Raw genomic sequence first — 22,998 nt, 5'->3', positions numbered from 1 at the left:
TTGTACTTTTTAAAATACTAAGGAGCAGAATATGTTAGAATTAGCACTCATTAACTTTGCATTTTTCTGAAGATCAAATACAACATAATACACATAACTCGGTTCTGGAATATTTTTATTTTTGGTACAAAAGAGTGCCGAAGCCCAAACCCGGTTTCAGACTATTAAATCACATATTTGCTTAAAGATGTATATATACATGCAACAAACTTTTGAAAATTGCTTTTTTTTCCCCATTGTTTCCTCCAAGGCCTCCTAAAGTGACCATTTTGACCCTATAAATGCGTTTGGACTCTAGAATCCGAAATTTGTTTGTTATGGTCCATACAATCCGAAATCAGTTTTGATACACCTAAAAATATGCTATTTATTTAGTTAATTTACTATTATATTTTATATGTTTTTATTTCGATTCCGAAGTTTTATTATATAAATAGTTACTTATTTCTCGTATTTTAAATAAACAGATAAAAAGTGTACGAGTTGAAGAAAGGAGCGAAAACAAACTAAAAAGGAGCAAAAATAGACAAAAAGTGCCACACACGTGCAGCACAAGGCCACACGCATGCAGCCCAACACTTCATTCCTCCACAAAGCCATGGCGTCCATCATAAGGGACATGGCGTGCGTCACCAAGGCTAAATGCCTTTCTACCAACTTGCTGAGAAAGAAAGAATGTCCATCCATTTATGATCACACCATATGCTGCTCACCAAACAAATGCATGTGGCGTTTTCAGCATGCATAAATTTCAAATCTCGCCACATTTGTTTAGTCCCACATCGGCCAAAACAAATTCTGCACCACTTGTATTACCCTATAAATATGTGTCCTTTCTTACACTTTAAACACAAAACCAACTGGTAACAGTTGAGGAAGAGAATTGAGACTAAGATTTAATTCTTGATTTCTTCTCTTAGTTTAATATTTTTATTTCCTACCGTTATGCTGTCGAAATCTGTACTCGAGATTACTTTTTAATTCAGGTTCTTATTTTATTTTATGGTCTTATTTATTTCTTGTCTTTATTTTATTGCTTTTATTTTATGCTTTTAATTTCTGCTTTTATTTTTATGTCTATTTATTTATTTGCTTATTTTATTTTTATGTCTTTATTTTTAGTTATGTCTAGCTAAATTTAGCGTTGCCAGGATGTGTAGTTAGTAGCTAATAGGGGTTCGGTAGTTAATTCGCGCTTAATAGTTTTCAACCACCAGTTTTAAATAAATACGTTATCAAATAATTCGTCACGAGAGTGAGGATTATTTTAAAGGCAATAAACCAACATTGACGAGAGTTGAGGTTTAGGGTCGGATAGTTAAAACTGACCGTTAGTTCTAAAGTCCGCGAGAGCTATTTAGGATTAATGAGTTTTATATTGATTTTCAAAGGTACTTATATAGGTAAGTGAGTGTGTGAGAGCTGAGCATTTATTTTATCTAAGTATAACGCTAGTCAAGATTTGCGAGAGCTGAGGTTAGTGTTTTTAAATCAAATATAATTCTTGAAAACTGGCAACGGTTTTATTTTCTTAAGCAGTTTTTAATTAAGCGTTGATTATAATTCGTCACGAGAGTGAGAATTAATTAAAGTAAAAATCAATAGAGCGAGAGCGTGAGATTTCTACTAGATAGTAAAAACTGAACATTAAATCTAATTCGCAACGAGAGTTGGGATTAGAGTTAATTAAATTATATTGTTTTTCAAAGAGTATTTTATTAGCGGGTGTGAGGACGAGAGTTAAGCACCACCTTTATAATTTATAATACTATCTGAATTGTATTTTTAAAACAATATAGTTTCGAAAATTTAATTGTTTACACCACTAAAATCTAGAAGTAATGCAACTACTTTGTAAAGTATTTTATTAATTTCATGATGAGAGTTGTGAGAGCTGGAAGTGAGAACGGCTTTCGCCTGGAGCATCGATTTTATTAAAATACGACAATTAGATGTGGTAGTAATTTTGTCTAGCGCGAACTAAGTATTGAACCCTCTGAAGCAACTAATAGCACGTCCTAGCAATATTTTATTTACATATAAAAAAAATCTAAAAAATATTTATTTTTCTTATTTTAATTATTCAAAACCCTTTTAATCATTAGCCTTAGATTTACAAAGCAACACTAGAATACGGTAGGTCGATTATTGGTCCTTTGGGTTCGATATCTTTTAAAACTACACGACACGACTGTATACTTGCGGTCATTGTCGCGTCACACGACCAAGTTTTTGGCGCCGTTGCCGGGGACCAATTTAGTCGATATCGTAACTCCAGTGTTACACCGTAGAGACTAAGGCAATTTTATTTTATTTTTATTTTACCCCGATTAGTTCGTTTGTTGCATGCCAAGCACTCGCTCTAGAGGCGAAAGATTGGTGCAACTAGTTAGCGAACCCGAACGTCTTTTAAGACGTAAAAATTTAGAAAATCAATTAGAGATTCCTCTTCCTGATATAGTTAACGAACCAGATATGGCTGAAGGACCGCAAAACCGTCCACTTAAGTCATACGCTATTCCTTCGCAAGCTGAACCTCACAATAGCATCGCTGCCCCCGCTATTGAAGCAAATAACTTTGAGCTTAAACCTTCATTGTTGTCGGCCGTACAACAAAACCAATTCTCCGGAAACCCCACGGACGACCCTAATTTACATTTGTCCATATTCTTGCAATACGCGGATACCGTGAAGGCAAATGGTGTCAGTCCCGAAGCTATAAGACTTCGTTTATTCCCATTCTCATTAAGGGATAAAGCTAGAGCCTGGCTCCAGTCCCTACCATCCAACTCAGTCGCAACATGGGATGAGTTGAAGAAAGTCTTTTTAGCAAGATATTTCCCGCCTAGCAAAACTGCTATGCTAAGAGCCCAAATCAATGGATTTAGACAAAGAGACAACGAATCTCTCTTCGAAGCATGGGAAAGATATAAAGAAATGATTAGGATATGTCCTCATCATGGGCTCGAAAATTGGCTAATTATCCACACCTTTTACAATGGTCTCTTGTATAATACAAGAATGACAATAGACGCCGCAGCTGGTGGCGCACTTATGGATAAACCATACAACCAAGCCTATCAGCTTATCGAGAGCATGGCTCAGAACCATTATCAGTGGGGAAACGAGAGAACAACAGTAGAGAAACCTCAAACGAAAGGTGGAATGTACGAAATCAGTAACATGGACCACATCAACGCCAAGTTAGATGCCTTAACTCAAAAGATAGAGAGTCTAACCAACGCACCCAAAGCCACCGTGGCTGCAACAATACAAAATTGTGAGTTGTGCGGAGCTCAGGGTCATACAATCGCTGAATGTCGACTTCTAACCGAAGCTCCCAACGACCAAGTGAATTACACTCAAGGGAACTCTTACAACCAAAACCAAAGAAATCACCCGTACCTTTCGTACAATAGCAACAACGCTTTATATGCACCTGGCCAAGCACCTACTCCTTCGCCACCAGGATTCCAAAAACCTGCTCAAAATGCTCCTATGAAGTCAAACCTTGAATTGATGATGGAGAACTTCATAGCCATACAAACTCAAACTAACAAGGAAGTCCTAAATCAAAACATACACACTAATGAGCAAATTAAGCAATTAACAAGCAGGCTAGATGTCTTAACCACTCACAATAAGATGTTAGAAACACAAATCGCACAAGTGGCACAACAACAAGCATCTACCTCTGCTCCTGCAGGCATATTTCCTGGCCAGCCTCAGCCAAACCCTAGGGGACATGTGAATGCTGTTATATTACAAAGTGGGACACAATACGATGGACCGGCTGATCCTAGAACTAAAAATCCTGCCATGCAACCCAATTCTGATAAGACAACCGAGAAGGAGAGTGAACCAAAAGAAAAGGAGGATAGTGGAGAGGAAACCCAAGAGAAAGAGAAACCTTACGTTCCTCCCCCACCATATAAACCACCCATCCCGTATCCTCAAAGATTAGTACAATCCAAAAACGTAGGGCAGTTTAAGAAATTTGTAGAGCTTCTACAAAAACTAAACATCACAATACCTTTTACGGAAGCTATCACACGAATGCCCTCGTACGCTAAATTTCTTAAAGATATCTTAACTAATAAGAAAAAGATCGAGGAAGAAGAAACCGTTATGCTTACTGCCGAGTGTAGCTCCATACTTCAAAATAATATGCCTCCTAAGCTAAAAGACCCAGAAAGTTTTTCCATACCCTGTGTAATTGGAAACTATGTAATAGATAGGGCCCTATGCGATTTAGGAGCCAGTATCAGCTTAATGCCTATGTCCATATGCGAAAAACTTAATTTAGGAGAATTGAGACCAACTAAAATGTCAATACAATTCGCTGACCGTTCTGTCAAATACCCCTTAGGTATACTAGAAAACGTGCCAGTACGTGTAGGTCAATTCTATATCCCTACCGATTTTATAGTCATGGACATAAGGGAAGATTCCAATACACCTATCATTTTAGGAAGGCCATTCTTAGCAACTGCCGGAGCCGTAATAGATGTAAAGGAAGGAAAGCTGACGTTTGTAGTAGGTGAAGAAAAAGTCGAATTTATTTTAACGCAACTCATGAAAGCACCAGCTATAGACGATAGTTGTTACATGGTAGACGTCATCCAAGAATGTAGAAAAGAGAGTGAGAAGGATCAAACTAAACATTCTGAAATTTTAAAAACTTCCACCCCTCCAACTCATAAAAATGGTGATGACGACCTAGCTAAATGTTTAGAGATTACACAAGTTCCTAAACCTAGCCATGTTAAACCAACTTTAAAACTAAAAACTCCATCAAGACTCCAAAAAGGAACCCCTGTGGCTCCGAATAAATTAAAAGGTCCCGTTTCTAAGAAAATACCTCCCGACATATTAAAAGACCACCCAGAAAATAACATCGCTCAAAATAAAATACCCCCGGGTGTCTCTAAGAAAAAGAAAGAAAAAAAGAAGAGAAGACCTATGAAATGGTCTGACATTTTCAAATGGAGACCCAAGAATATTGAGCATAATTTAAAAGATGTGAGTCTAGAGGAGGAACCATGTTGACCTATAGGGCTAAAAAGTCGAGCTAACCGACGTTAAACAAAGCGCTGCATGGGAGGCAACCCATGAGTTTTCTTTAATTCTTGTTTAATTTTTGCTTTCTTTTATTTTTGATTTTTTTTTATGACTATCTCTGATGATCCTGTGACTAATAGCGCTCCCACGCACATTTCTCCAAATGTTGCCGCTGGTGGGGGCGCAAGCATTGTTCCACCTGCACACACTACACATTTTTCTAACACTTTTGCAGGTAGTTCCTCCTCATCAAGGCAAAGCTCCATCGATGATGTACTCCATGAGATACGCGCCCAAAACGCACTAAATCAAGAGCGCGATGGATTATTCTATGCCATGCATCAACAACAAGAGGAGATGATGGAACGAATGAAATTCATGCAAGCCCAGCAAGACGAAATTCTTCAAAACCAACATGAGATGCAGGGCTATTATCATAGGTGGGAGAGCTCCGAAGAGCACCGTCAACAACAGCTCGACAATGTCATACAAGAGCTAGGCGGTTTGAGGCTTCAGTTCAACAATTTCCAAAATTATCAACATCCTCCCTCATGATCTCTCCACCAGGTTTTGTGCTCCAAAGCTACACTTGAGTCTCAACAGTGAGGACACAGTTGGATTTAAGTTTAGGGGAGTATTCTACCATCCTTACTTTATTTCTCAGTTATTTTATTTTTAGTACAATTTCCCTTTTCGCAAATAAAATAAAAGCACTATTTTTGGGTAAATTTTAAATTTTTCCTTTTCTTGAGCCAAATTAAAATTTTTTTCCAAAGACTTTGGATAATAGCTCACTTAGAAAGTATATAGGTTAAGAAAAGACGAGAGGCTAAGTTAAGGAAATTAGGGAATTTTACAACAAAATCGGTATTTTTCCAACACCCAGAAGTCTCCCTAGTATAGATATCAATTTGAATAACCATTGTGCCAAAATCTCTTGATTTAAATTTGTGGAATCCTTTAGTAGTTTATCTATCCAGTCGGACACCATTTATAAAGTCACACATTAAGTAAGTTTGTCGATGAATATAAGCGAATCATCTAAGCAAATTTTTAAGGTCATACTGTGGTAATACGGTTAAACCTTAAAGAAAAAATATATAAGGTCATACTGTGGTAATACGGTTAAACCTTAGAAAAAAAAATATATTTATATGATTGCTAATACAAAAATTTGTATCATCAAGCTATTTGCAAGTTGAAAAAGATGAACAAAGACGCTAACCGGCTTTCTTACCATGTGTGTGACATAGATAAAGGGTCTTAATGTGACTGTCTAGAATGAAAAAGGATGAAACAAAGGAGAAGATCTAGATTTTAGTACAATGGCATGATCCAAATTCGGTATGTATAAGTGGGAGAACTTTGTGTGTCGTTGAAATACCCTTCTTGATTGTGTAAAGAACCTAACTAATTAATCTTAGCCGATTTGAATTTCTGACCACGTATGAGTACTTGTGATGTTATTTTTCTCTATGTCTGTGTGTGTGAGTTGCTTCGCATTTCAAATGTTTTCTATATGCAAGCTAAATTGCTTGAGGACAAGCAATGGTTCAAGTTTAGGGGAGTTTGATACACCTAAAAATATGCTATTTATTTAGTTAATTTACTATTATATTTTATATGTTTTTATTTCGATTCCGAAGTTTTATTATATAAATAGTTACTTATTTCTCGTATTTTAAATAAACAGATAAAAAGTGTACGAGTTGAAGAAAGGAGCAAAAACGAACTAAAAAGGAGCAAAAATAGACAAAAAGTGCCACACACGTGCAGCACAAGGCCACACGCATGCAGCCCAACACTTCATTCCTCCACAAAGCCATGGCGTCCATCATAAGGGACATGGCGTGCGTCACCAAGGCTAAATGCCTTTCTACCAACTTGCTGAGAAAGAAAGAATGTCCATCCATTTATGATCACACCATATGCTGCTCACCAAACAAATGCATGTGGCGTTTTCAGCATGCATAAATTTCAAATCTCGCCACATTTGTTTAGTCCCACATCGGCCAAAACAAATTCTGCACCACTTGTATTACCCTCTAAATATGTGTCCTTTCTTACACTTTAAACACAAAACCAACTGGTAACAGTTGAGGAAGAGAATTGAGACTAAGATTTAATTCTTGATTTCTTCTCTTAGTTTAATATTTTTATTTCCTACCGTTATGCTGTCGGAATCTGTACTCGAGATTACTTTTTAATTCAGGTTCTTATTTTATTTTATGGTCTTATTTATTTCTTGTCTTTATTTTATTGCTTTTATTTTATGCTTTTAATTTCTGCTTTTATTTTTATGTCTATTTATTTATTTGCTTATTTTATTTTTATGTCTTTATTTTTAGTTATGTCTAGCTAAATTTAGCGTTGCCAGGATGTGTAGTTAGTAGCTAATAGGGGTTCGGTAGTTAATTTGCGCTTAATAGTTTTCAACCATCAGTTTTAAATAAATACGTTATCAAATAATTCGTCACGAGAGTGAGGATTATTTTAAAGGCAATAAACCAACATTGACGAGAGTTGAGGTTTAGGGTCGGATAGTTAAAACTGACCGTTAGTTCTAAAGTCCGCGAGAGCTATTTAGGATTAATGAGTTTTATATTGATTTTCAAAGGTACTTATATAGGTAAGTGAGTGTGTGAGAGCTGAGCATTTATTTTATCTAAGTATAACGCTAGTCAAGATTTGCGAGAGCTGAGATTAGTGTTTTTAAATCAAATATAATTCTTGAAAACTGGCAACGGTTTTATTTTCTTAAGCAGTTTTTAATTAAGCGTTGATTATAATTCGTCACGAGAGTGAGAATTAATTAAAGTAAAAATCAATAGAGCGAGAGCGTGAGATTTCTACTAGATAGTAAAAACTGAACATTAAATCTAATTCGCAACGAGAGTTGGGATTAGAGTTAATTAAATTATATTGTTTTTCAAAGAGTATTTTATTAGCGGGTGTGAGGACGAGAGTTAAGCACCACCTTTATAATTTATAATACTATCTGAATTGTATTTTTAAAACAATATAGTTTCGAAAATTTAATTGTTTACACCACTAAAATCTAGAAGTAATGCAACTACTTTGTAAAGTATTTTATTAATTTCATGATGAGAGTTGTGAGAGCTGGAAGTGAGAACGGCTTTCGCCTGGAGCATCGATTTTATTAAAATACGACAATTAGATGTGGTAGTAATTTTGTCTAGCGCGAACTAAGTATTGAACCCTCTGAAGCAACTAATAGCACGTCCTAGCAATATTTTATTTACATATAAAAAAAATCTAAAAAATATTTATTTTTCTTATTTTAATTATTCAAAACCCTTTTAATCATTAGCCTTAGATTTACAAAGCAACACTAGAATACGGTAGGTCGATTATTGGTCCTTTGGGTTCGATATCTTTTAAAACTACACGACACGACTGTATACTTGCGGTCATTGTCGCGTCACACGATCAAGTTTAAACAAGCAATTAGCTAGTTATGCCTGCCTTGTACGTGATGTTTTGCCCAGGAAAACCTGGGTTTGGACTGTACAATCCGAACGTCCTTATTTTTAACGGTTTTGGAGTATGGAAGCCGAAACTTGTTTGATATGGACCATACAATCCGAAACCAGTTTAAACAAGCCATTGGCTAGCTATGCCTGACTTGTACATCGTTGATGATTTGCCCAGGAAAACTTGATTTTGGACTGTACAATCCGAAATGCTTTGATTTTTAAAATTTTGCATCATTTCGGATTCTACCAACCGGAAACGCTCATATTCGGTGTGTAGGATCCGAATAGAGTCTATATAGCCTATATTTCAGAAGTTGCACTTTCATAACCACTTGGACACTCAATTGGGAGCTTTGGAGCTAGGGCAATTTTTTTGGCGTATCAGGGACTTGAAAGCAACGTTTATTCACTCAAAGAGGGGCGCAATACTCAATCAAAGTCATACAAGAGGTAATAAGCACTTTAAACCGTTAATTTTTTCAATTTTCATGGTTTTATGATCGCAGTTGCGTTTGGCTCATACAATCCGAACCCATTTCGGATCCCACATGCCAAACTGGACAACTTTTTAAAATTTTGAAATTTATTGTGATAGGTAGGGTTTGTGATGGCCGAACCTCCGTTTGAAATGAAACCAAACATCGATGAACCCGACATTGCACAACCTAATGTAGTTGAACCCACAAATATTTTGGTTAACACTGTCAATTATTTTTCTAAGTGTGAAAAGTATAAGGTCCAAGATGAGATGATCGAATGGTGCAAAAAAGAGGCTATAAAAGTTGGATTTATACTATGGTGATTGTGAAATCAGATATGGGGCATATCCTTGCAACGGCCTACAACCGCGTTGTAATTTTATTAACTAAACACAAGATTGGTTATTGTGAAACCTATTTTCCACTGCGTGGTCGTCCACCGTTGGATCCATTTGCACGCATTATGTGTGTTGGTATGGTTCCAAACCATTTTGTGTATGTTAAATTGAAGGTTGGGTGTCCACTGCCTCTAACTTGTAAGGAATGGAAAAATCATAGGGCGCCAGAGGCTGAGACTTGGGAGGATACATTTATGGATCGGATGGTTGAGTTTGACAAACTCATGAAGAATGAAAAAGGTAACATGAAGATGGAAACAAATGAAGATGATCCTGTAGTTGTGAGAGACAAATGAAGATGAAGCCAAATGAAGACGAACTCATTTTGCTTGAATTGTTTTTAAGTTTGAAGTTGTAATTTACGTTTTAGAGTTTGAAGTTGTGATTTATTTGATTATGTTTGAAGTTATCGTATGTAATGACAATGGTTATTTTTCACTTTTAATTTAGTGCAAAAGAGCAAATTCCGAACATGCATAATGTTGGCCTGCAAAACTATAAAAAAATTTATGCAGAAAACTTGATTTTGGACTGTACACTCCAAAGCTGTAATTTTAGTGACCATTTCGGTTCGCAGGATCCAAACCTGTGATTTTCATGACCATTTCGGTTCACAGGATCCAAACTTGTGATTTTCGTGACCATTTCGGTTCGCAGAATCCGAACATAATTGGTTTTGGATTGTAGACTCCAAACCAACGTATAAGCACAATTTTCGCCCCCCCCCCCCCCCCCCCCCCCCCCCCCCCCCCCCCCCCCCCAAAAAAAACGTGTTCCATCTATAATTGGCTTGTTTCGGATCCCACGAACCACACATAATATATTTCGGATCCTAGGATCCATAGCTTCATAAACCCCCCAAATTCAAGGTTATTTTGGGATTTTTGGGGGGTTTAAAAGGAACATGGGGAGCGAAAAAAAACAATTTTCCAAACTTTTTAACACATTATTACTAGTTAAAATTTATTTGAGTCACACAAAATTGTGTAGATCTCATACAAATTTTGTATTAGAGAAAGTAAACTCAGCATTATTCTATTCCTATAATTCAAACACATAAACCTAAAACCACTTCATGACTTCATGTGTATTTAGTAGATATCTGATTGAGAGAATCATATAGTTGTTGTGGCTTGCAAAGCATAGCCATATGATCTGCGCCTTTGATCTCAAGTACATCATTAATTCCAGCATTTTGGATCATCCAGTGTTGAAATTTCAATGGAATTCCAAGGTCATCTTTGCAAACAACAAAAGCACGTGGAACTGAGCCATAACCCTGTTTGGAGAATAAGTTCTTTTGCTGAATCAAGTCTTCAATAAAGAGGGACCCTGGCCTCAATAAAGTCTTGGCCAATTCAAGATCCTGCCAAATCCAATTTTTTTTGTTTTTTATATCAGTATCATCATTTTATTTTGGTAAAATTATTTTCTACTTTTAATTTTAGGTAACAATTTAATATTTTAATCCAGGTCATCCTACCTATTCACCTTAAGAGTAGATAGAGCTACTTGACCGAAAAAGAAAAAAAAAAGTATCATGTAGTTACCTCAGTGGAGGATTGTTGATAGAGCTTATTGGACAAGAATTTGGGACCAAACAACAAAGATTTTTTGCTTCCACTCTGGAAATTTTCAGTGTCCAACCATTCAGCCGCGGGGATACTCTCAATAAACTGTTGAAGTTTATAAAAAATAAATATGATTAATGGTAAAGATAATTATTGTCAAGAGTTTCTCAATAGAAATGATCTGAAAATATATTTATAGGTGAAGAATTGTTTTATCTTATAAATCAATTTTATAAAATTCAAATAAGTCCAATTCAAAGTTCTAGGACTCGATCAATTTCATATTTCTTGACATTTAAGATTGAGGCACAAAGTAAAAGAAGTTATATGTATTCAGACTAAAACATTAATTATTGATACTTAAAAATAGAGTATACTAATACTCCCTCCTTCTCATTTTATAACATTTTCTTTGATTAAAAGCATTATTTATATGTCTTGTTTTGACCGTATTTTATAAAAAAGTATATAAATGTAAATATTATCATATAAGATATTGTTTGATTTGTTTCGATGTATATTTTTAAAATATCAAATTTCTATAATTTGTACTAATAGAGAATTAACGATATTCGTAATAAAAAATATGTATTGGCATACGTGGAGCGATCAAAAGAGTTCTTATATTTTTACCAATTTCGACTTGACCTCTCTTTATGCACGGTTCTCGAAACGTACAAAAAGTATTAAAAAAAAAAATAAAAATGGTATGAATACATAGGTTGTCGTATTTTTATTTGAAAATTGATTGTTCAAATAACATTTTACATAAAATCGCGGGGAGTATTTCACAATAAGTTCCTCAGTAAAATTTGCAATTCTCTCTAAACTTAGATATTCTCTTAATCTAAGAAGTGGAGAAGGAACATATAGAAATTAAATTATATTATATTTGTAAGGTTTTTTAATGAAACTTAAGAAAAATTGTCAAGGCTTAGAAAACAAACCTTTTCCAATACATGAGATGCATTGTGATCAATATCAGGAGCAACAGCTGTTAAGAAAACACCAACTGCTACCTTTTCTGGAAACTGTTCCATTGCAAGAGCTATGTTAAGTCCTCCAAGGCTATGACCAACAAGAATCACCTTTTCATTTGGTGGAATTGTGGCCATTAGCTGCAACAAAGGTTCAGAGTATTCTGAAATTGTATTAACATCTTCAATTTTCTTCAAGTTAGTTCCAGAAGCTGCAAGATCAAGTACTGTGACAAGGTGACCAGCAGATTCTAACCGCGGCTTGACCTTGTACCAACACCAAGCACCATGGCATACACCATGTACAAGAACATAATGTTTCCTATCTATTAGTTTTTCAGTACTCATAATGTTTGTTGTTGTTGTGGTGGTTAGTTGCTGTATTGTTTCTTAATATTGCTTCTCCATCATTACTCTCTATATATAGACATTTATAAAAGCAAGGAAAGTCAAAAAAGATCGGTTGATCTTGGCTAATTGTAGACTATTTGCGTTGGTGTGTCAAATTTGAGTTAAAGTCTTTTGGGCAGTTAGGGACGAGGTGTTGTGGGAAGTGTGAAGTGAATTAAGTTTTACATTGCTTAGAAAAGTGGAGGTTGAACACTTTATTAGTGAGATGATTCATAAACCTAACACCTTAAGGTTTTGGGTTAAGATGTGGTGCCCAACTCATTTGTAGGATTGTTCTGAGCCCAATGTGAATGATCCCCTGGCTGTCCCCTCGTGAACCAACCGTGGTATCAGAGCCGATGGTGTTTTTATTCTTAAGAAGTTCCAAATCGGTTGTGGGATGACCTGAATATGTATTTATAAGTGTGGGCAACCAATGTGATACTTTTTAGCACACCCCCTCGCGCCCAACACTGTTGGGCTTGGGGCGCGGATATAAATGGTGGATGGCTCGATCAGAACTTGATAACAGACGGCCTAACGGATTGTGGATGAGACTCTGATACCATCTTAGAATTAAGTATTGGGCCTAACTCAACCTTACAAAATCAGCTTGTAAGGTGATGATTACCCTCACAAAGGTGGTCAGGCAGTGTGTCTTGTTGAGTGCGCAGTGGCAACAACGGTGAAAGTAGCATGTGCAACAACAAAATGTTTCTTATCTATAAAACTTTCCGTGCTCGTGATGGTTTATGTGTCCGTTATTTTTGATGCTGCATTCTTGCTTCCCCACTACTATATTTGTACCGTAGATAATGAAAGCAGAAAATTAGAGATTGGTTTATTTTCTTGGCTATAACACCTAATTCAAGATCTAACACCTAATTCATACACTTTTTATCCCACATTTTATACTTCTCTCATGTAACAAAAAAAAAATCCCACACTTTATTACTTGTTAGTTGAAATTCATGAATCACATCAAATTGTATAAATCTCATAAATTTGGTACTAAATAATGTTGTTAAGAACAACTTTTTAGTTGTTCATAAATTGGAAGAGATAAAGAGACTAACAAACTAAACTAATTAAGCTAACAAATTAACTTCTTTTATTCATCTTACTTGATCATTACATTCACCCATGCCTTTATTTATAGCATTGGTTAAGCATAACAAACTAACCAATGACTTATCTAATTGAACTCTTATAGATCCTAAAAAGCATGATTAATCACCTAAAATTATTTAATGCATCTTAAGCTATTTTATTCTCTAGCATGGAGTATATTCATTCATTACAAATGTATTGCTAGCATTATATTCCCTATCATTTGAACACCAAAGCTAAAGCGCTCACTTCATGACTTCATGTGTATTAATTAGGGTTATGCTAACTAGTGTTTCCGGAGTACTCATTAAGGATACTAAAAAAGATAATTAATAACTATATTACTATATTAGGTTTTTTAACTGGTGTCCTAGATACATTGGTTAGCTATGTGATTGAGTGAATCACATAGTTGTTGTGGCTTGCAAAGCATAGCCATATGATCTGCGCCTTTGATCTCAAGTACATCATTAATCCCAGCATTTTGGATCATCCAATGTTGAAATTTCAATGGAATTGCAATGTCATCATCGCAAACAATAAAACCATGTGGAACTGACCCATAACCCTGTTTGGTGAATAAGTTCTTTTGCTGAATCAAGTCTTCCATAAAGAGGGACCCTGGCCTCAATAAAGTCTTGGCCAACTCAAGATCCTGCCAAATCCCAATAATTGTACAAAACGAAGTACAAAATGAGCAGAAACCGATAAAAGAGGAGCTACAATTATTTTAGTTTTACTATTGCAAAACTTCAATTATTGATTAACTTCAAGTGAAATTAAACGTGACATATTGCAAATGCATTATTTTAAGAGTAAATTTTAGTAACGTGTAGTTACCTCAATGGAGGACTGTTGATAGAGCTTGTTGGACAAAAATTTGGGGCCAAAGAACATTGATGTTTTGTTTCCACTCTGGAAAAATTCAGTGTCCACCCATTCAGCCGCCGGGGTACTCTCAATATACTGTAAAAGATTATAAAAAAGTTAAATAATTATTAATGGTGAAGATAATGGTTATTAAGAGTTTGACATTGGATTCTCAACAAGACTTGATGGTGAGGATAATAGCTTTTGAATGGTTCTGGGCTATTTTAGATTCTCAACAAGACTTGATAAGAGACAGATCCCATTTTGCCTCTATTGTGCCGGGTCAATCTATCTGAATCACTCCTTGATTTTGGACTATTTAGAATGAAGCGTTGGGTTTCAAGTGTGAGTGTTTAAGTCACACATCGACTATGTGTGAAAAGAATGTTGGATTTACAAGAGAGGTGACCCATTAACCTAACACCTTAAGGTTTTGGGTTGGGATGTGGCATCTCCCTCTCTTGTGTGGTCCTGGAGCATTGCCCCATTGTTTCTCCCGAGCTCCCCCGGACTCCCCAACAGTGGTATTAGAGCCTAAGTTCGGCTTGGTGGGGGAGCAGGAGGGGATCCGGGTTTGGATCAACTATAGTATGTGAGGGAATTCACACTTGGGGGAGAATGTTGGGTTTCAAGTGTGAGTGTTTAAATCCCACATCGACTATGTGTGGGAAAAATATTGGATTTATAAGAGAGGTGACCCGTTAACCTAACATCTTAAGGTTTTGGGTTGGGATGTGGCGTCTCCCTCTCTTGTGTGGTCATGGAGCATTGACCCATTGTTTCTCCCAACCTCCCCCGGACTCCCCAACAAAAAGCTATCATTGCTCCCTGCTTGATGTAGGGAGTAGTGGGTACGTGGATCGTTTCTTAGTTGATAGTCGGTTCATTTGCCAATTTCTAGGGACTTCTATTTTGTGTCTATATCTCTGATGTCAGGATGTTCTTCGTCTTATAAAAAAAAAAGTCTTAAATTGGAAAGGGATGATCTGAAGATTTGTTTGTAAGTGAAGATAATTTTCACCAAGACAATTTTCAGGAAGAAGTGGTGAAGGAACTTATAGAAATTATATTTGTGAATCATTGTGGTGAAACTTTAGAAAATATTTTCAAGGCTCAGAAAACAAACCTTTTCCATTACATAAGATGCATTGTGTTCAATGTCAGGAGCAAAAGCTGTTAAGAAAACACCAACTGCTACCTTTTCTGGAAATTTTTCCATTGCAAGAGCTATGTTAAGTCCTCCAAGGCTATGACCAACAAGAATCACCTTTTCATTTGGGGGAATTGTTGCCATTAGCTGCAACAAAGGTTCAGAGTATTCTGAAACTGTATTAACATCTTCAATTTTGTTCAAGTTGGTTCCAGAAGCTGCAAGATCAAGTACTGTGACAAGGTGACCAGCAGATTCTAAGAGTGGTTTGACCTTGTACCAACACCAAGCTCCATGGCATGCACCATGTACAAGAACATAATGTTTTCTATCTATTAATTTTTCTGTACTCATAATGTTTGTTGTGGTTAATTGCTGTATTTTTGCTTAATATTGCTTCTCCATCATACCTTTATATATAGACATTTATAAAAGCAAGGAAAGTTATTCCTTATTGGAGATGGTTTAAATGCACTGATCTGTAAAATTTCAGTTAAAAGTCTTGCTATATGTTTGGTTTTGCGGTGAGAAGATTTTATTTTGAATGAATTGATTCTTTAAAATTGATTTTGACTAAAATTGAGCAGAAGGTAAATGGATTTATGTTTGAATACATTCATATAAAAGTGAGTTGACCAATAGATTTAAGTGTAAGAATTAATTCTAGTTTCAAAAGCTACAATTTATAGTTTAAGGTAGAATCAATTCTTAAAAAAAATTAATTCTATTTTTGACAAAACAAACATGTCAAAATCAATTTTACACCTCTTGAATCAATTCTGACCGCTTCAGAGTTGAAACCAAACATACATTTATATTGATTTAAAAAGTAGATTTGGAACAACGATTAAGTTAGAAGTGTGTTAAGAGGGCAAAAAGGGGAAAATAAAAAGAGAAATTTTTCATGTTATTTGAAAAGTCTAACAATGCAACTTGAATATTATTAGGGTGACTTGAGCTTTTACCAACCCCGGCTCCATCACAAGCACTATGTACAAGAGACAAAATGTTTCTTATTTATTCCTTCCAAATCATTTTATAAGAGACATTTCACTTTTTAAAATTTATTAAATAATTAATATATCTAATTTATAATATAGACTTAATTAATACATTAATTATTCAATAAATTTAAACAGGTGAACTGTCTCTCGTAAAAAAACCGAAGAGAGTATAATGTGCTGGTGAAGGAATTGGTTTATGTTTTTGTTTTGTTGTGGTTTAATTGCTGGATGCTGCATTCCTGCTTGTTATTGCTTCCCACCAGTACTATACTGTAGATAAGGAAAGCACAAAAGTTAGAGATTTGTCTATCTTTTGGCTAATTGGTGTATGACCGTAGGACTAAGACCCCATTCACTAGAACGTAAATTTTGACACGTAATACAAATAAATATTATATTATAATGAGGAGAAATTCATTGACTCTAAAAAATAACTTTTTATATACAATTTTTAATTAATACCTTCCATGTATTCCAATGATATTTGGCACATATCAATACAATTTGGTATGAGAAAACATCTAATATCCTAATTAATATCATTTTGCATATATCGATATCGTACAATTAAGCACAGGTACTGAGGTAGGCAGGAGAATGGGATTTATCATCAAAACAAACGAGGTAGGGAAAATGGAAATGATTTATCATCAAAATCCAAAAATGCCCCTATTTTTTGGATCCAAGATAGTTTGGGTAATTTTGAATTGTAACTTCTGAAATATATAAAAAAAAATTGAAAAAAAATATATTTCAAAACGTACGTTCTAAAATTAGTTACGTTCCAAAATTAACTAATTTCGGATTGTAACTTCCGAAATATATAAAAAAAATTGAATAAAAAAAGTCATTTCCGAATGTACGTTCCGAAATATCAATTTTTTTGGAAAAAAAAGGCATGAAGTAGATAAAATGAGACATGAAGTGCATCCCTCTATTTACTACCTTCTATTGTGGACAAGCTTTCTAAAAGCTAAAATGAGCAATTAACTACGATAAAGTGAATAATATCAATTATTGATAAAATAAAAATTAAAGGTTGATATTAGGCAAATCAGACAATTATAAAGTGTTTCACCGAAACATGTAAATTAGGCAAGCTTCTTGAGAAGCTGATATGGAGATTCTTGAAAAAATTGCATAGAATTATGCAAGTGGGGTTTACAAACTCAAGCAAAATATATATATTAGATAAAGTAAATGATTAGGAACAAGCAGAACCACTGAACTGGAAAATACAGATATGCAAGTGTTCATCTTTTGTTATAGTAGCCAGACTCATCGTCATATTGACGCAATTTGTGACAGTATGTGATCTGGGTCACACATGACATTGGAGATACCTTCAACAGAACTCTGAGCTATGGAGAGAATATGAAAGAAATAAATACAATATTATGAAAATGAGATTTAGAAATAAGGAAGTATTTGAAAAGACAAACGGTTCTTTTAGGTCTTTTAGATTCTTCTTTATTTACAGAAAGATTGAACCTTGCTTTCCATAGTAGCTTTCTTTATCACGAGATTTCCAGCTCCAACATATGAACAATAATCCATTTAATCTCATAAGCTACTCTATAATTCTGAAGATCAACTTAGCATTGTTGGATGCCCAGTCTGGAGCATTCTCTTGATCATGTCCATCCCAAAAGCAGAATCTGATGAACTGGTCAAAAACAACAGTGTTAAGTTGGTAGCTTTAGCAAAATTAAAGAGAAGTACATGAAACTAAAACTCATCATGCAAGATCGCAAGGTTAGAAATCTTCATCCAATACAGATATCCTCATAATCTTGGCTTTATGAGACAATTGCTGTTTATACTTACCAGACAATGCCAAGATGAAAAATTGAGAATGTAATGTCCAAAATAATAAGTTACTTTTTGATTATGACCCTCTTTTCCAAAAAAATTTATTTATTTATTGTGCCAGAGATCGCTAAACAAAACAGAGATCACTTGACCCTTACTGGTACTACAGCCCAGCAAGTCCCATGAACCAGGGCAGATATCATACTGTTGTTTTGTACAGACCCTCATAAGCACATCCAACTGGTTGATTTACGGAATCTTTTGCGGTGACTCAAGATGTCAGCAATAGCTATGAGTAAATATGAGACAACAGAATAGGTAAGAGTGAAGGTCTGGAAGACTATGATCCGGAATACCTATCATACTACGAGTCTGTGAAGGATGGGAAAATCCCTCCCCAATGAGTCGAAAATGTAAAGGCTTAATAGTATATTTAGTCCCTCTATTACAACCAATATGTGATTTTGGTCCCTTAAATTTTTTTAGTGGGTCACAAATTGAATTGAATGAATCATTTTAAGTCTTCTTCTAGACAAAACTCCCCAACCAAGAAAACTCGAATTTTCAATAAAAAACAAAATTTGGCAATAAAAAAAACTCCAAAAACAATTCTGTTTTGGAACACTAATCATCCGACAAAATCCTTCAAATTTTATCAATTTTCCACTAAATTTCTAAACTTCGGTTATTTCATATCCAGAATCTATTAAAAACATTCAAATATTGGAATAGAAAACGAAAATTTAGGGATTTTAGAAAGAAGGAAATTGCCTGTCATTGATTTTGAGAATAGACGGACTTAATTGGCTTGAAAAAATGTTGAGGAGTCAAAATTGGGCAAAGTCTAAACTAGAGGGACTGAAAATACAATTAAACCATATATAAAATATAAAAGAGCCAAGGGACTGAAAAATAGAGGTTGGAAAAGCCACGGGAGTGAGTAGATATGCATTCTAAATAAAGCAACTAAAACAATACATAAAACATGCTCTTTAGGCAGATTACCAAGTACCCAACACCAAACAATATGCAGATTTATAAACATTTCTATCTTCCAAAGCTATGGCTTTATGAATTAAAACACAATCTGGATATTTATTTCCCCAAACACAAAACTTGGATGAGATAATTTAGTATTTCACAAAAATATGCTAATGGGATCACAGCGTTGTGCAAGCATAAGACTTGCATTGTTTAAATGATGAAATGCCCTACTTCACTACATCTAATATCTATCAGGAAAAAACAAGTCACTAAATGTGGAGAGGGAATTCCTCACATGACAAAATAAGTGCTATAGTTCCTCACAGAAGGATCAGAAAAAACAATGAAACCAATAATAATGGAGAGGGAATCTTCTTCAGTGTAATGCGTATCATCCAAAAACTCTACTATCAAATTTAGATACAAGCCATGAGAAACAGAATATCGGCAATATAAAGTACAAAATATGTCAGCACTACTTTTATCCAAAACTAATTTCTAATTTTCTATCAACATAAAATCATTTAAAACTTATCAAGCTCATTAACACTTTCCATCAAAATAGAATTGATCACCAACTTCCATGCAACTTCATCAACCACTAAACATAGGATATTCACAAATCACAACTCATTTGGTTACTTATAAAACTCATTTGGTTCCAACTCTGCTTCAATTTCATTTGGTTCCAGCAAAGTCTTTCCAAATAGTTTCTCTACTTTATTTTTTTGAGGTATGAGGTCATTTTCTACCCCTTTCTGTCTTATTGGATTGCTAACATGACTGAACCTCACAAGGTAACTTTTCACATCTTCTACTCAATAAGTGCTCCTATAATTTCCTGGTATACATTTATTCCGAAAACTAATACTATTTTCTTGTAAGTTCACCAAACCACCTTAGCATTTCCATATACAATACACTTTTCATTTGGTCTGCACTCGAGTGGCAAAAATTAACTATAAAACTACAATTTATGATTGCCAACCTAATAGTTCTGTACAGTTCTGCTTTATTTTATTTTTAATGGCATACAGTTCTCCTTTATGTTTGATGGTTCAAATCATGACCACAAGCAATTTATTCATCCATCTTGAATCCTATGTCAGATCTTTTCTCAAAGATGGATCAAGAGATACCAAAATTATAAAACTTATATGATTTTATATTCAAATTTCACCTTTAAAGACTGCACATCATCACTACAATCAGCATCTAACAAAGCAGAACAGTTATTCAGAACCAGATATATCAAAATATGAAGAAAATATATGAGATGCACAATCACAACAGATATGATTAGACAAAGTATACACCGACTCACCTAGGTATTGTAATTTCATAGGGAAATGAAATAGCACCCTCGAGATTTGGTATTGGTGGAACATGATCCTTCTTCTCGTTGACAAATTTAATTATTTGAAATAAAACCTCACGAAGCGATACTTCAAGTGCTGCACTGCGAGCATTTCTATCCTCTAATGCTCCCTCTACTCATGAAAAACATGGCAAAAGAGACAAATAAACAAATAAAGGGTGAGGGCGCCAGAAGGAATTAATTGCATCGTAGGAGTGAAATACGAATGAAATTTAGTTTATCGAACACAGAAGCAACTGCACCTCCTGGATCAACAAATTTAGAACGATGAGGTTTGCTAGAATGTGATTTCAGATGCTGGGCTACATTCAGATTAATATACCATTGCTCCCAATACAGGCGTTCAATCTTGTTACTAAACCAAGATGCCTGTTTGTTTTTAACCTCATAGAAAGATAAGCATATCTGCATCATCAAATTGAGAGCCTTATAAGAAAACTTGATTACAATTAAATCAACTTCCATGCCACTGAAGCTCTTATTTCACATTAACATTTCAAAAAGAGTATATCTAAATACATAACATCAAATTGAAACAAATTTCAAGCAGAAGCAAATTCGTTTGAACAATGAACAAAACCAATAACAGGATGCTCCACTCCTTTCAATAAAGCCATTTGGAAAACAGAACTGCATTACCCCTTTTAATCTTAAAGTCTAGAACAACATATTTAGACGAAAATAGAGCACGGTCTAAGAAACCTCTTTTTATTTTCATTTACTTGAGCAAAATTGTCATCTTATCTTCAACCTAGAACTGACACTAATCTTCAACCCTAACTACGTTTGACGCAATAACTCCCGAGAGTAAAATCCACAAGCAAATAACTAACCTGACTCTTTTTGTTCGGATGCTTCTCCACCCAACAAATAAACTGCTCAATTTTCTCTTCTATTTTCTTTTCAACCTCCACCTCTCCACATTGAACCTACACAATAAAAAAAAAAAACTGGAAATTCAAATTGAAATGTTACTGTAAAAAATAAGCATAATTCGACAGTATTTTCTATACGAACAATGAATACATGATTATGATAGCAACAAAAATTGAAACTGAAAACATACATAAGTAACATCAAAGAGTTCCAAGTCTACATCTTTTGGACGAACAAGACCTAACGCACGATGAAAAATGATGGTGTGTAATATACCTACAAAACCGTTACTCAAAATAATCAATTAATCTTCATTCAATTCGAAAATTTTCAAAATCAAACAACAACAGTGATAAGATTATTCCAATCAGTTGTGAAAATTACATCGCAGAACTTCACGTATCTCAAAGTGTTCGAGTTCCTGCAAAATAGAAACAATTGAAAATTGATTAAGAATGTGAGAAGCGAATAGTAGAAGATTGAGAGAGAAAAAGGTTTACGAGTTCTTTGAGCTGGCAAACTTCACAGTTCATAATTGGATGAAATGAAACCCTAGATTGTGAAATGGATGAAACTTCTCCGATTACGTGAATCGGAGAAGAAGGAGAATAGCGTGTGAAGTAGTTGAATTGGATGAGTTAACTTGCAAGCGTAAGGAAGTGGCAATTGCGATCAGAGGGAGTACAGAAGAGGGAGATGATTTTAAGGGAAATTCTAGTATAGGCACAAATATAAATGATAGGTGTTGAGGACACTCACACAAGTAAAATAAATTAAATAAAAAATAATTAAAATGATATTGATTGATGTGACTATATAATTTTTCTTTTAATTTTTTGATTTTATGTATGTGTGTCTAAATACATTTTATTTAGGCTTGTGTCTATCCAAGACTTAATGTGATTTTAATTTTATGGATAGTTTTTTTTTTTTTTGGTACATCAATTTTTATGGATAGTTAATTGAATAAATAATTACTATATTTTTTTTTTGTTGACAGAAAGAATAAATAATTACTATTATAACATTAAATTCAAAATATACTCTCTCCGGTCGCTATAAATCAAAAAATCACTTTTTAGATTTATTCAAAAAGTAATGTATCTGGTTAATAATATAGATCATATACATTAATTTTTTAATTAACCTAAAAAATAATTTTTTTCTTATAATATTGAACGGAGGGAGTAAGAATTTATCAATTTGTGTAAGGATTTATATAAAAAAAAAAAAGTGTTTAAGGAGAATTCAAAATAAAGAAATTATTACTACTAGTATTTATTAGTAAAAAAATAATTGAGTACTATATTTTCACTATATTGAATACACAAGTTTTTATAAAAATTATTATTATCCTTATTATTATTTTATCAAATAGTCTAGTGAATAAAAATTTCAATTTAAAGATAAATAAGTTGAGCGTTCGGAGTTCCGACATAAA

General features: G+C 34.4%; 4 protein-coding genes, 1 long non-coding RNA gene and 1 other non-coding gene across 6 annotated transcripts; 2 read left to right on the top strand and 4 right to left on the bottom strand.

Annotated features, from left to right (window-relative positions):
• Positions 1 to 380: 380 nt before the first annotated feature.
• LOC123881623 lies at positions 381 to 7,285 on the top strand. The gene is made up of 2 exons (XR_006799546.1): positions 381 to 986; positions 6,755 to 7,285. It is a non-coding gene; the product is annotated as an uncharacterized LOC123881623 (long non-coding RNA).
• On the top strand, positions 2,067 to 7,285 carry LOC123881620. The gene has a single exon (XM_045930342.1). The coding sequence runs from the start codon at positions 2,347 to 2,349 to the stop codon at positions 5,047 to 5,049; it is 2,703 nt and encodes a 900-aa protein (XP_045786298.1). The 5' UTR covers positions 2,067 to 2,346; the 3' UTR covers positions 5,050 to 7,285.
• On the bottom strand, positions 2,860 to 2,966 carry LOC123882507. Its single transcript, XR_006799837.1, has one exon. It is a non-coding gene; the product is annotated as a small nucleolar RNA R71 (small nucleolar RNA).
• A 3,075-nt stretch (positions 7,286 to 10,360) lies between the features above and the next one.
• LOC123881622 (salicylic acid-binding protein 2-like) lies at positions 10,361 to 13,405 on the bottom strand. Its single transcript, XM_045930344.1, has 3 exons — positions 11,954 to 13,405; positions 10,986 to 11,111; positions 10,361 to 10,801 (listed from the first exon to the last, which is right to left on the bottom strand). Exons 1-3 carry the CDS (start codon positions 12,329 to 12,331, stop codon positions 10,517 to 10,519), a joined length of 789 nt encoding a protein of 262 aa, XP_045786300.1. The 5' UTR covers positions 12,332 to 13,405; the 3' UTR covers positions 10,361 to 10,516.
• Positions 13,406 to 13,461: 56 nt separating this feature from the next.
• On the bottom strand, positions 13,462 to 15,974 carry LOC123881621 (salicylic acid-binding protein 2-like). Its single transcript, XM_045930343.1, has 3 exons — positions 15,480 to 15,974; positions 14,324 to 14,449; positions 13,462 to 14,138 (listed from the first exon to the last, which is right to left on the bottom strand). Exons 1-3 carry the CDS (start codon positions 15,855 to 15,857, stop codon positions 13,854 to 13,856), a joined length of 789 nt encoding a protein of 262 aa, XP_045786299.1. The 5' UTR covers positions 15,858 to 15,974; the 3' UTR covers positions 13,462 to 13,853.
• Positions 15,975 to 17,634: 1,660 nt separating this feature from the next.
• Positions 17,635 to 22,310, bottom strand: LOC123881619 (autophagy-related protein 101-like). The gene is made up of 7 exons (XM_045930341.1): positions 22,058 to 22,310; positions 21,942 to 21,978; positions 21,748 to 21,833; positions 21,515 to 21,610; positions 20,924 to 21,086; positions 20,628 to 20,793; positions 17,635 to 18,173 (listed from the first exon to the last, which is right to left on the bottom strand). The coding sequence occupies exons 1-7, from the start codon at positions 22,088 to 22,090 to the stop codon at positions 18,098 to 18,100; spliced, it is 657 nt and encodes a 218-aa protein (XP_045786297.1). The 5' UTR covers positions 22,091 to 22,310; the 3' UTR covers positions 17,635 to 18,097.
• Positions 22,311 to 22,998: the final 688 nt, after the last annotated feature.

The sequence above is a fragment of the Trifolium pratense genome, linkage group LG4, assembly GCF_020283565.1.
Source record: "Trifolium pratense cultivar HEN17-A07 linkage group LG4, ARS_RC_1.1, whole genome shotgun sequence".
Lineage (NCBI taxonomy): Eukaryota > Viridiplantae > Streptophyta > Magnoliopsida > Fabales > Fabaceae > Trifolium > Trifolium pratense.
Note: the sequence above shows the minus strand (reverse complement) of the source record. Positions and strands in the feature narration are given on the sequence as shown.